At 42.1% G+C, this 15,000-nt stretch overlaps 1 protein-coding gene across 1 annotated transcript in view; it reads left to right on the forward strand.

Moving 5' to 3' along the window:
* arhgap5 (Rho GTPase activating protein 5) overlaps positions 1–15,000 on the forward strand; it is a 50,216-nt gene that overhangs the window by 34,807 nt on the left and 409 nt on the right. Inside the window, 3 exon segments of the mRNA XM_022764728.1 lie at positions 3,892–3,969; positions 8,391–8,522; positions 13,797–13,902. Coding sequence (XP_022620449.1) covers positions 3,892–3,969; positions 8,391–8,522; positions 13,797–13,902 — 316 coding nt within the window.

Raw genomic sequence — 15,000 nt, forward strand, 5'->3', positions numbered from 1 at the left:
GTGTGTGTGTGTGTGTGTGTGTGTGTGTGTGTGTGTCAGGATATTAGATCACATCACAGCAGGACAAGTCTTATCAGATCCCAACATGCAAACATGAGCTCCACTGTTAACGTCCTTCCCCTCAGGCCCGCTGTGTGTGTGTGTGTGTGTGTGTGTGTGTGTGTGTGTGTGTGTGTGTGCGTGCGTGCGTGCGTGCGTGTGCGTGCGTGTGTGTGCGTGTGCGTGGTACATCCTGTTGAGAGTCAGATGTCCTCACAAGGACACAGAGGTGTATACACATGGTGGTAACATGTCGTGGGAGGTCATTTTGAGGTCAGAGGTGAATCTAGAGGTCAATATAAACACAACAGGAAACAGGCTTCAGTAAATGGTGGAACATGATTGTACACACTGAGAACATGAATGGTTTATTTACTGTTTGTTATCAGCTGATTTTATAGACCGGATTCTGCTTTGAAGATAAGAGGAACATGACTTCCTTAATGTGAAGTGTTTCCCATTGAAGCAGGTCAGTGTGGGGTCAGTCTGTAGCTGTGTTAGAACAGGTAGAGATGTACATGTGTGACCACGCCCACTCACAGTCGGCCGTTTACTGTGATATTGAAGTTCTCTAGGAAGTTCAAGAACCAAACTTTATAATAACTGACAATAATGAACTGAGTTCCTCCTCTCTTGCTCACTACAGTTCACTGGGTTAGACTGGAGGTGATTGTCTGACTCACACAAGTCAACTCTGTTTCAACTGAAGCAGCGTTCAGTGTGACAGACGACAGCTGCGTTCAGTGACAGTGTCTGACAGACACAGGGTCACACTGAACCACTCAAACCTCTTCTATTAGTCAGTGCAAGCTTCGGGTTTGATTCTTAGCTTCTTTTCTTATGTTATTTTTTGGGCACTTTTGCCTTTATTCTGACAGTACAGTGAGAGAGAGACAGGAAATCAGAGAGAGAGAGAAGAAGACATGTAGCCGTGGGTCGGACTGGGTAAGGTTTTGTGGTCGACGTGTCATTGTTCAGTTTGGTGTCAGACATCAAAGTCAGCGCCGAGTTCAGGTGAGCTCAGAGGGAGGAGGCGGATCAACTTAGAAGACTGACTCAGAGGCTTCACTGGAGTTTGGACATTTGAACAAGGCGTTGCTTTGTCATTTGATTGATCCAATATCAGAGCGTCGTCAGGCTGAAGGTCAAAGTTCAGAGAAACACATCAGTCCTCACAGATACAGTAATCTAAACATTAATGTACAGCAACAGAACAGGTTTAAAGCTTTGAAGCACATGCTCTGTGTTCTGAGCTTATTTATTCTACTGACATACACACACACACACACACACACACACACACACACACACACACACACACACTGGGTGGGTTGCTGATTAGACTGAAGTCGTTAGTGAAAACGCTGCTTTCCTCAGATTTTCTGTTAATTTAACAGTTAGGCTGGAGTGTTTTGTCATACACCTGAGTCCCCCCCCCCCCCCCCCCCCCCCCACACACACACACACACGCACACATCAAGCACACACACAGGCACAGATAAACACATATACCAATGGACACGCACACAAACACACACTCTCCCACATTTGCTCACACTTGACACGATTTACTTGAATCCATTAAAGCTGAATTTACATAATTCTGTCTCTGCTTAAGTGCCTCTGCAGGGACACACACACACACACACACACACACACACACACACACACACACACACACACAGAGGCATGTATACTGCAGTGTGGATGACCTTGTAGACCGGGCAGAACTACAGCCTGTATGGATAGTTTGTGTGCGTGTGTGCGTGTGTGCGTGTGTGCGTGTGTGCGTGTGTGCGTGTGTGTGTGTGTGTGTGTGTGTGTGTGTGTGTGTGTGTGTACATCCCTGCAGCCAGAACACACATTATAGCTCTAATTAAGACTCTCTGTCTCCATATGTGCAGCTGTCAGCTGCTCTCAGACCAGTGGATTGTTGATTTGCTGTTTATCTGTTGTTGTTGTTGTTGTTGTTGTTGTTGCTGCTGCTGTAAACAGCTGTTAGCCAAACTGACATCAGATCTTCTGAATAAATCTTGATGCTTTTCTTCACCTCTCTGACTTTCCATTTGCACACAAGAAACAAATATAAAAACAGATTCTTTACAGCTTTATTGATAGTTGAATTATCAATAAACGGACACACATTGCTGCAGAAACTGTGATGTTGTGGAGGCAAACCACCGCTCTGTTCTGGATCAGATCTCATTTTGTTTTATTTGGCAGACCTGCCAAAAAAATAATTATATTTGGATGTGTTTTCATCTTAAAAACAAAAAGAGAAAACATGAATGCACCTGAGCTTAAACAGACACAAAATAATGAGTAAATGTGACAAACAGATTATAGTAATGAGCGTTAAGGTGTGGGCTGAGCTTTAGAGCGATAATTACGCCTACATGTGTCAGAATGCAGCATTTACTAAATTTAATAGCAACCTCCAGAGTCCAGACAATAAATAAGAAGGTAGTCATACAGACATATCCATATACACAATATGAGCTGATACAGCACAAAGAAATGAGTCTTAAATAGTTACAAACATCCATCTACCTTTCAACAACGAGCTGATTCACATCCTTTAGAAAGAATAGAATCAAATATTAAATATGATAATCAGAAGAATAAAAATGACACTGCAGTGAGGGTGATGAATACCTCAAAATTTAACTAAGACTGACTTAACTAAGATTGTGAAAGGATGTACATATTGAAGGATGGACAACATATTATATGTGGCAGCTGGTTCGCCTCCTTCAGTGAACGACTGGGTCTCTTTCCTTTTTCTCTGCTGTGTTCTTTACCATTGGTGGATAATTATAAGCATCTTATTCAGAGCTATATAAACATTTGCTCTCTACCTTTCAGTGACAGTGATGTCGATGTGTTGCTGCCCGGCAACAGCACCTTTGTTTTTGTTCTTGTGTTTAAAAAAAGTCAAAGCTGTGGATCCATAAGATAATGTTTTTGTAGTTTTACATCTCCTCTCTCAGGCTTCTCTCTGCAGCTCTAGTAACAACAGGTCGGTGAGCCAATCAGAAGAGAGGAGGCTCTGAGCCTCTCTTCTGATTGGCTGACTGTTTTCTGACTGATCCAATAAAAATATAGCAGATTTCAGGTAAAAACACTCAGAGAAACCAAATCCTGCAAGGTTTGGATGGTGGGTCCAGGTGGGCGGGGCTTGGTGACTGCTTTGTTGTGACATCACAAAGTTCCAGAAGTCCTGACGGCTGGTTTTAAGGCTCAGTTTCTGAATACAGGCTGTGTGCATTTCTCTGTGGACTGAGGCTTTGATACTTTCACAGTATTAATATAGAAGCTAGAGCTGATCTATAATCACACTACACATGGACACAGACCGTCACACTGGAGGAGCTTTAAAACCTTTAAAACCGACTACTGAATTTGTTTAATGGCTCTTGAAGATTTTTAGTATTTTTGTTCTTGTATTCATGTATTCATCACTGCTGCCTCTGGTGCTCCTCAACTTTTCCCCTCTGACCTTCAAAATAAAACAAACATCTTTTAACCATCCTCTCACAGGTTGCAGATGCACAGGAAACCAGACATGATCAAGAATTTGATGAGAAAGAAAAAAGAGAGAATGAGAGAGAAGGAAAAAATCTTTTTTCCTTTTTAATGGAATGTTTGGCATGAAAGTTGTTCTGCAGCCTTCAGCATTAATCCAAAGAAAATCTCAGTATGTGGTCACAGAAACCACATTACACTGCTCCTGTTGGCCCATCTGTTTTCATTCAGTACTTTAATGCACTTTTTGTGTAACACTGTGTTAATTCCAGCTGAGTGAAGTCCGTCAGAGCTGCTATTAAAGCTGCGTGTTGTTTGCGTTTGCAGGTCTGACGACAGAAGGTCTGTATCGCGTCAGTGGGAACAAGACAGACCAGGACAACATCCAGAAACAGTTTGATCAAGGTAAAATACTCAGACACTCACTGCAGCAGAGCCTCATAAATACACATTCAGCTACCTGCAAACCTGAAGAAAGAGCACATGTGGAACTGGAGTTCAAAGCACCTTCTCATTATTTTCACAGATCGTGATTCTAAATTATTTTCCCATGAACTTAAATCGTGCTGTTTTAAGAAGTCAGGAGCAGCATTTGTGTGATGTGTGCAATAAATCCAACCCTCAGAGAAAACTCTAACTGAGCCGACCCATTCCAAATCTGACCACGCAGCAGAAGCGTTTAAAGAGAAACACATGCCCCGCGGAGCAGAGTCGAACCTGCACATGGAGGCTGGTCGGCTGCCAAACCGGCTGTTAGAATAAACACAGTCACCGCAGGCAGAAATCACCAGCACACGGTCAGCACTGTCAGTGCTTTTACAGCCAGCCCATGAAATACAGAGACCGGACTGAGACCAGGCGCTCTGCTATTTACTCACTTTTATTTATGATTGCATCCTTCTCCTCCTTCTTCCTTGTTGTTGTTGATCAGTTTGTGTCGCTGTCTGTTTCTGTCGACTCTTAAACAGCCTGAAAATAAAAAGGAACCATGTTAAAGTCCGTGATTAATGCAAACGCAACAGTGTATTTAAGGAAATAAACGCCTTTAAAATGTTTTACCCCCCAGCGCTCAATGAAGATATTTATATAAATGATCACATTAACTTTTCCAAGTGTCATAAACCAAATAAACTGGAGCAACACGTTGTTTCACTGATGGTTCCTCTGATGTCTGTTTAAACAACCTGTCAGTTTCTTATTAATAATAAAATATGGGCTGTAGGTGAAGCCCACAGCTGACCCACCGACTCCATGGCAACTTTATGCTGAGCGTCAAGATCACCCAAAGCATGATGGGAACTCCAGCAAAATATATTGACATTAAATGGAAATAAGAAAAAAGCGTTCACTAGAGTCAGAATAGAAATGAATAGAATCCTGGAGCAGGAACTTTTACAATGAAGCTTCAGCCTTTAAGTGAATCAATACTGCTCCTTTCCTCATGTGCATATCGATGTGTTTGTTTGCTCATCATTTTCTTTATTTTATTGTGTTCGTCCAGAGTTTCATTTCACTTACTGACACTTCATTTTTTTTACTTACACACTGGCTGTAAAAACAGTTAATACCCAAATCCTCCCTGCAGCAATCAGGGATTAAAATGAGCCTTTCTTCAAATGTAAAAATGAACTTAGTAATAAAAAATAAATAAACAAATAAACAGTAATTGTGGTATTGTGCATGTAACAAGTAGAGCAGACATTTGCCTTCATCTCTGTCCATAAACTGGAAGTTAAAAGGCTAAAGAAAACTCCCTGTCTATTTACATACAGATAAAAACAATCTATATATTTTCAAATGATGAAGAATTTTACCCCATAAAATGTTTCCTAAAAGGTCTTCCCCACCAAAAACATGAGTAGGCTTGATCTGATGATATTGATTATTGCGATATTTCCCTCAATATGCAATGTTTTTTATAATATAAAAGAAAAGAAAAAACAGAGATGGAGATGAATAAAAGTCATATCTGTGGCTGTAGTGACCTTTTGATAAAGGTCTAATAAGACTGACTCAGACCCTCCAGCTCTGTGTGAACCTGCTGTTCTTTCACATCTTCAGTAAACCGAGCTCTTCCCTGGGGGGTCAACCCCCTCAGAGAGTCTTTGTTAGGTCGTATATTCCTGTTTACACTCACTTTGTTGTTCTTCTCACTGTATTATGTCTGTGTGGGAAAAATTCGCCATTAGAGCCAATTAGCTCTTCTGTCAATAACAGGGCTGCTTCCACCATGTAAACTCAGTGTCTATATGAATATAATGAATACATACACACTATATATATGTCTTTTTCATATCTTGTCACGTTTGTGCATCTTTCTTTTTAATTTCCTTCTTTCTGTCCTCATTTCGTTTCCTTGTCTCCTCCCCTCTGGTTTTCTGTCCTCTTTTTATTCACTTGTGCATTTTTATCTCTCTCCCCACGGCCTCCCCTCCTATCTCTTCACTTCCTTGAGAGTATTTCTGGTGGACTGTGTGTGTGTGTGTGTGTGTGTGTGTGTGTGTGTGTGTGTGTGTGTGTGTGTGTGTGTGTGTTGGCTGTCTTTCAGATTCAGTGTGACAGCTGTCGTGTTACCTCAGGGCTCTGTCCTCTTTCTCTCTTCTCCTCCCTCCTGTCATCATTTGGACATTACAGTGTGTCAAAACAGGAAGTGATAAATATTCCTTTCTCATCCTCTGTCTCTGGTAACATTTATAAGCCATCGCTACACGGTACTTTAGCAAAGATTTCGAACTCCAGATGGAGGAGATGACCCTCCTGTTTCTTTCAGGGTGGATTAGGTTCCTCCCTGTAACAAACACAGATGCAGTGAGACGGAGCTGGAGCTTCCCTCTTCTCCGGACGGTAAAAACAGCAGGAACATGAAACATGGACGTGTTTGTGTTCGTCAGAGTAACACTCAGCCTCTGTGCCCCCAGACGGATTGATGATAACCTCTGTTAGCTGTGATCAGAGAGGAGCTCTGTTCTCCTGCTCAGACACAAAGCTCAGCTGTGAGCTCTTTGATATCCATTCAGACTGAAGCACTGACCCTGCAAAACTCTGTCGGACTCGTATCTGGACAGATCAGCGTGGGTTATCGGTCCCAGATCTGAGACTCTGCTCCTCACTCGGGCTTAACGTGGATGTAACGAGGCTCGGCTTCAGAGACAGTTTATACTCTGCACATCTGCACAGCTGTGATGGTCTGTAAGGTGTCAATCCTTTCATCTGCCCTCGTCTGAGCTAGCAGCCCAGAGTTTAAACAGACGGCTGTGGATCACGTCTCATCCTAAACCTCACCTGCTCCTGAAGAGAGTTAGCTGCAGCTTGTACTTTAAAATGTAGTAGCCCATATTACCCAGACCAGCTGCTAACTGCTGCTGTGTTCTCCTTCTGCCTCGGAGCTAGTTACACCTCCTGTTTGAGTTTAATCCAACTGTCTGTCCTCTGCCTGTTCTGCACCGAAGCAGATTCAGTGTCATGATGTATCTGAGGAATTCTCTGGAGCGTTGCTTAAATTTTTTTTTTTGTTTATTTACATGACCATCACCTATACTGAGCATGTGCGAGCTGGTGTAAACAGGAAGTAGATCGTCTCCTCTGCAGTAAATCCTCTGAAGGAGGAACAGCAGAGACAGTTGTAGCATTAAAACAGAGAATGTCAGTGAACAACAGCTGCTAGCAAAGACAACAAGGTCAGTAACACTGTCATTCATTATCATTTTGTATTCACTACTGGTAGTCCAGGCTGATGAGAGCCAATCAGGAGAGGCCGTGGCTGTGACCTCATCATTTACAAAGGTCTCAGTTTCTGTCCAGAACACAACCCCAGAGTTTTCAAAATAAAACACAACCCCAAAGTTTTCAAAATAAAACACAACCCCAGAGTTTCTCAGTTTTAGGCTGAAAAACTCTGGAGTCGTGTGGACAGAGGAGTAAACATATGAAAATAGATGCGTTGTGTACGTAGCCTAAGTCCAGTGTTCCCTCTCTCTCTTTTTCCTCTCTGTGTTTGGTCTCCACCAGCTCTTCTTTAGCTGCTAAATGCTGCACCATGTTCACCAGCTGCTGTTTGCTACTGAGCAGGAAGTGGGCAGAGGCTGTTTTTAACGACACTCTGACACTCTCCACATTTCACGTCATTTCATGGATTATTATTATAGAAATATTGATTATACTATATACTATATATTGAACAGAGGGAGTAATATTTATGTTTATTGGATTGTTTTGTACAGACTGTGTTTTGCTGTGCGCTCATGATTTGTAACAAAAGGTTGTTGAAAGCGTTGACAAGCCGTCGCTGTCCATGTTAATTATTCATTCACAGAATATTTTCTTTTCCCTCCTTTTCTTTCATGAAATGTAAAATACAGTTTGTATATTGATATTGTTGTATATTATATATTATATATTTGTTTTTCAATTATCATCAGTTGCTCTATAATTTCCTCTGAATTTTTTCAGGAAGTTTTTGTCAAAGATAAAAATGATTTATTGGGACATTTCTCTTGCTGGAAATAAAATGACCAGTGTAGAAGACATTCAGTGCTGTTCAAGAAAAGTTTGAGGAGTTTGGTTTTGAAGTGGAGGATTGTGGGTACAGAGTTGAGAGCTCAGTGAGTGTGATGATGTTATCCAGCAGCTCCGCCTGGGTGGAGTTGGTTTCCTGTTTGCTCTGTTTGAGATGCAGAGGATGAAACGAGCGGCGTGTTGTTGAAGCAGAAAACAAACAGGAAAAGTAACTGAAGGATTCAGGTGCAGGAAAACTTCAAAACCCAAGTGATCTTGTGAATCAGCTGCTGACTCTCCTTTGTCTGTCTCTTTCTTTTTTATCTCTATAGATCACAGCATCGACTTCGTGGCGATGGACGTGGCGGTGAACGCTGCTGCCGGCGCGCTGAAGGCTTTCTTCGCCGACCTGCCAGACCCGCTGATCCCCTACAGCCTGCACCCAGAGCTGGTGGAGGCCGCAAGTAAGAACACACACACACACACACTCACTCACACACACACTCACTCACACACACACACACACACTCACTCACTCACTCACACACTCACACTCACACTCACACACAGACACACACACACTCACTCACACACTCACTCACTCACACACTCACTCACACACACACTCACTCACACACACACACACACACTCACTCACTCACTCACACACTCACACTCACACTCACACACAGACACACACACACTCACTCACACACTCACTCACTCACACACTCACGCTCACACTCACACACAGACACACACACACTCACTCACTCACTCACACCCTCACACTCACACTCACACACAGACACACACACACTCACTCACTCACTCACACCCTCACACTCACACTCACACACAGACACACACACACTCACTCACTCACTCACACCCTCACACTCACACTCACACACAGACACACACACACACACACAGGGGGGGGGGGGAGTGTGTGTGTGTGTGTGTGTGTGTGAATCCACCAGGCTGACGACAGCAGATTAATGAGCCAAAAATACAGAGAAGGAGAGAGACATCACATTTTAATAAGTTTGTGTGACTGAGAGAGAGAGAGGAGCTCTTCTTCTTCTTCTTCTTCTTCTTCTTCTTCTTCTTCTTCTTCTTCTTCTTCTTCTTCTTCTTCTTCTTCTTCTTCTTCTTCTTCTTCTTCTTCTTCTTCTTCTTCTTCTTCTTCTTCTTCTTCTTCTTCTTCTCTGGAAAATGAATCCAGTGTAACAGGAACTTTTCTTCTTCCTCTCTTTCTCCCTCTCTCTTATCTTTCCAACACTCCTTCCTTCACTCCCTTTTTTCTTTTCATCTTGCTTTCATCTTCACTTTCTTTCTCTTTCACTTTCCTGATGTCTCTCTCCAGTCGCCACACGACCACACTCCTATCCTCTTTGACCCTTGACCCTTGACAGTCTCTTTGGCAGGAAATCAGGCTTCAGTTAAATGAGACGTTGCATATCTGACCTGTTTGCTGGTTCATCACTTTAACAGTCTCAGGTTCAGGCTCCATGTTGTGAGTATTTGCAGCTTGTGTGTCGTCAGATTGATGAAGATGTTTTCTTCAGTTGCAGTTCTTTGACCTCTCAGGGCCACCGTAGAAAAGACTGTAAATCAGAGGTCCACATGTTGATCTCTGGCCGGGCCAAAACGAGATCCAGTCTAATCCTGGTCTGTGGTTGCAGGTCTCAGATCAGTGTGTGAAGAGACTCTGAATAATCAGAGCAGAAGCAGATGATTGTAGGTGAGAGTGTGAACTTTATGCAGTGTTTAGACCTGCTCTGCTAACACTGCCAATATTCACACACTTTAATTTAAAAAACATGAGCCTTCAGGAGAAGAAACTGTAGAGACACATATTTAATGAGTGTGGCTGTTGTTTCAGCCGCCGTCTAACAAACTGAGTTGATCATGAGAAGAGATCCGTCAGGGTCTCTGTGGTTTAACACCTCTGTTCAACAACGTCTGGAGGGAATCCTGCTGCAGGATTCAGGAAATATGCGACGGCTGCTCATGATTCTCACATGAATTAATCATAAATCTCTCTACCAGACTCCAAAACTGCAGTGAGTTCAGTGCTAACCCTCCAGATTTTAAGACCATCAGTTCCTGTATATGAAAGACCTGTGGGGAGGCGGGGGGGGTCATGTTTAACCCTCACATACTGTTCATATGGGGGCCAAGAACTCCCTCATAATAAGTGTCTGTAGTGAATCTAGAACTACAGATCTATGTAGAAAGTATAAACAGCCTCTCTGACATTCATACATGGAGGATTAATCCTTCTTTAATGTGTCAGAGCAGGGAGAGAGTATTCTTTAGCTTTTCATCTACTGCACCGTCTGTCTGCTGCCAGAACCTCAGTCAGTGAAGTGGCAGCTCAGGTACCTTTATAATCTCCTGACCCCCCCCCCCCCCCCTCAGTGGAGGCCGCCCGTCTGACCTCTTTGTTGTCGACCTCTGTTCCTTATGTGCACCATATTGATCACTCGATGCTGTTTGACTCTTCCACTGTTTCCAGATATCCCCCATGACCCTTTCGAGCCAGCATGGGCCTAAGTCTCTGGGGGAACAGCTGGGCAGATTGTGGCGGAACACAGACAGTTGGTGTGGTGACCAGTGTCGAGGTCCCCCTTGAACTCTGTCACCACTGTCCCATAACAAATACACACAGACAGGGCATGTACAGTTTCACAGTTTCAAGATCCCCTAAAACCTCCATGTTCCTTCATCTGACGCACAGATCTAATATCTGTGGATCTACAATCCACTTCAATAGCTACGGCTCAGATTTGTAGCAGCTGTAACAAAAGTATAAAATATTAAAATATTTTCATTTTGGTGTATTTTGGGTCACTTTAGGAAAAGTCATCAAACTTCAGGCTAAAAGACATTTAGGGTTTTGTTGTCAGAGGGGTTGACAGTCACAGTTGACCTGAACATTAAGTAAGGGTTAATAGTCGAGACGTACTTTCAAATTTCTCCTAAACCCTCTGAGGTCTGAGGGCATTTTCTCCATTTCTACATCATGTTCTATTTTTTGAAATTCTTCAGATGTGTTCACCAAAGTCTTTAAGTTCATAAAAATAGTGCAATATGTGAGTAAAATAGTAGATAAATGGATAATAAATGCCTAGAATGAAGTTGTATTTGTTGTCTGTCACTTTAAGCAGATCTTAGAGGGAGAGTCACAGCTGATCTCATGAGAACATGTGAGAGAAAGTGGAGAGTCGACAGATTCTGACAACATATTTCTACGCTGTGTTCTCACAGAGATATTAATACAAACAACCAATGACCTCAGAGGGTTAATAATGTAATAAATGAATCTTTATTCCCAGACAGGTAAAGCATCATTGAGAGTCAGTGCCAGGTGTGAGTGTTAATTTGAACCAGGTCATTTAATATCTAGAGAGCTCGTTAATCTACCGAAAGGACGAGTCTGTGCTGAAGGGAAACGTCCACCTGGATTTGAGTGTGTTTTTGGATCAAGCCCAGAAGTCTGGCCGCATGATGACATCTAATGTAAAGCAGTGGTGTCTAACCTTTGGATGGGGGGCATCAGGGGGCAGGAGATGAATCTTGGGGCCTTCAGGAGGATTAACACGACAGAAGAAGAAACTTTCCTAATCTTTGTTTCTTTGAGCCGTGGTGTCAGTTTAGTTTTGACCTGCTCTACTTACCGTAGTTGTGCACACACAGATTCACTACGTGGTGGATGATTGTAATGAGCCGTGTCTTTGTTTTCCATTCAGAATAAACAGGTGCATTGTGGGTACACAGAGTGTTTTCCCATCAGACTGATACAGATTTAATGAAGGGGATTAGAGCGTGGTGTTGGTCCTGTGGTGAACTGTTTCTGTCTTGGTAATGTGGGGATGTGGCAGCATGGATTAATGACCTCTGACCTCTTACAGCCATTAGAGGGTCAAAGGCTCCTGTTGGCTTCTCGTTAAGATGATTGATAGCGTACAGGATGAATAAATCTGAGCGCCGTCACGAGCGCAGCTGTAAATTTGAGTCTACAAACGGCTTCCTGCTGGTGCTGGAATGTGTGGAATATCCTGGAGACTATTGAGGACGGGGACGGACGGTCAGCGCGTGTTAAAGCAGCTTTGTTGTGACAACCCAAAGGTAGAAGCTCTTATTTCACATCTGCTCTGTAAATATTTAATAAGTGAGCAGAGCGTTTCTGCTGCGACGAGCCGGCGCTGGCGTGAAAGTGACAGAGTCTTTGGAGAGGACGAGGATTATCCAGGAACTTCATAGATGGTTTAGTTTTCAGGAATCCTGCAGGACGTGTTTCAGTTTGCTGGGTCACTCAAACATTCACGTGTTTTTAGGTCTGATTATCACCATGACAGCAGAAGCTTCAGTTTCATTCATATCATTTCATTTCTACATAATTTGGATAGTTTCTATATTTGTTAAGGCATTTTCTGTCTTTGATGTTTCTATCAGGAGAGATCTGACTATTTTATATTTCTGACTCATAAATCAAGGAATCGATCTGTTGATTGGCAGAAAATTAAAATGAATGTTTGGGTCTGAACATTATTTATAGTCATCACTGTAAAGAAATATGTGTTGAAGCTTTTGTTGGGCGTCTGTCAGTGTTCTCGACAGTCTGAAGATTCAATGATTGATTAGTTGATTGAAAAGAATCAATAGATTCTAAATTAAGAGAAAAGTGCACAGTGACTTATGAAGTGACTTCAGTGAAACTTGGGGGGGGGGGGCTGATGAAGCAGGAAGGACAAACAGCGGGTAGATCTTTATTCCTGCCAGTCTGGGGATCGAACCCACGACCTTCCAGTCACAAGCTTGCGTTTGTGACGTGCTTGACTTCTGATCAAAGCTGATTAAAGAGACGACTGTGATTCGTCAAGAAGTTACAGGATGAAGAGCCAATCAGAAGCACAGAGACAGTCACACATCCAACATGTCAAATCATTGTTTATCAAAATACAAGATTCAGCTACATGAAAGAAAAAAGATCAAAATATTGAACATCACAGAAAATGAAACACCTCTGTCTCTATGACACCTGCAGTGTTCAGTCTAGGTGTGTAGTTAAACTGTTTGAGCACTGAGGTGAAAGTCAGTGATGCTGTTGTGGCGTTTCTAATATTCTGCCCCTTATGTATGTAAACAGGAAGTAATTGAATATAATTATAAGACCATGACCTCAGTGATAAACATATGATTATATTTACATATTAACAACAATGTCAACAGAACTGATCGTCCTGAGTTTTGTAAAGTTTATGGCAGGGCAGTTTTACATGGTAATATAATAACACTGAGCTGTGAACCTTTCAAAGTGGCCACTGAGTGTGTGTTACTTCAGTAGAGGTTCAGTAGAAGAGGTCTTGTTCCTTCAGAATAAGAGTTGGGCCTTTAATCAGCTGTTTCCTGTTGCTGAGAATCAAATACAATCAAATACAAATGTTTGTTTTTGTCAGAAAAAACTGACCTGTTTTTGTTTCTGAGCAGAGACGTGATGCAGGGTAGTGTTGTTTCTGCCCACAAGGCTCTGTGTGTGTGTGTGTGTGTGTGTGTGTGTGTGTGTGTGTGCAGAGCGTGGGAGCTGCTCTTGGCAGCATCGCAGCCTTTTGTTTTCCAGAGAGTATAATTTCCGTTCCCAAGAGAGTGTGTGTAAAATATAAAACGCCGTCTGTTTTCTCTCCCCGTGTGTGTGTGTGTGTGTGTGTGTGTGTGTGTGTGTGTGGCAGAAATTGTGGACTACATTGAGCGTCTTCAGGTCCTGAGAGAAATCGTGAAGAAGTTTCCCTCCGTTAACTACCAGGTCTTCAAGTACATCATCACACACCTCAACAGGTGAGGTCCTTTACCGAGTGACATTTATAATTAGATTATTAATTTATTAATTAGATTCTGGATCTGTGCAACACTTAGTGAAACTTTTAAAAATGACAGTTTTATTAAAACACAAAGGTATGAAGAAATTAAAAAATGAGAGGGTTTAAATGACTTTAGTAACTTATCACTTTACAGAAGCTGATTAATAATATAAAATATAATCAATAAATAAATGATGTATTGTTAAAGGTAAAGCAGTGTATAAAGTCTCTGAGCACAGCTGTACAGTAACACACATGACGTTAGACAATAAATAAAGAAGCTAATATGTCATGAGAGATGGTCAGTACAGCTGACAGTGGCTGGTGCTTCACTGGTGCTACAGACCATGATCCCGACAGAGCTGCGTAAAGACTTTTAAGTTGCTGTGGTAAAATATGCTGATAGTTATAAAACCTGATGATGAAGATAAAACATTATAATCCTGAAGTCGATCCACAGGTCTGAGCTGCTCGTAGATTTCATTTTTACTGAATAGAAAAATCTAAATGGGAGAAAAGTGATGGAGGCTCATGAGACTTTCTCAGCTGCAGTTTTACTGATGTGACTGTGATGTGTAAAAACACGCATCTGATCTCATGAAATAAACATCATGTGTCAAGAAGCTGCTGCAGCGTCGACGTCCGGCGGGAACCCGCTCCACAAATCAGCCAACAAGACAGACAATGTGACAGCGTGACAGCATGAAAGGACAGTTGTCATCATTTTAGTGAATGTTATGAAGATCTAATTCATTTCTACACTAAACATGATGTCATGGTTCATCAGTTAATGATGAAGTCAAAACGTCAGTCAGCGGCTGGAAGTGTCTGTGTAACAGTGATGAGTCATGTTCACCACTGACCTCATACAGAGACGACGTCTCAGTGTCAGTCTTTGTTTTGTTTGTGATGATATCTTTACATTCATAGATCCGGTACATTCTAATTTAATGTTTCTGATCGTAATGATCTGATCATGTTATTGTTCTACAAACTTCAGTTGTAATTAATGAGTCTCAGCGAACTTTAATTAAAATCTGACATCAGAAAATATGTGATACTGAGCGTGTTTCCT

This window comes from Seriola dumerili, unplaced genomic scaffold (assembly GCF_002260705.1).
Source record: "Seriola dumerili isolate Sdu_G_001 unplaced genomic scaffold, Sdu_1.0 BDQW01000565.1, whole genome shotgun sequence".
In the NCBI taxonomy this organism is placed as follows: Eukaryota; Metazoa; Chordata; class Actinopteri; order Carangiformes; family Carangidae; genus Seriola; species Seriola dumerili.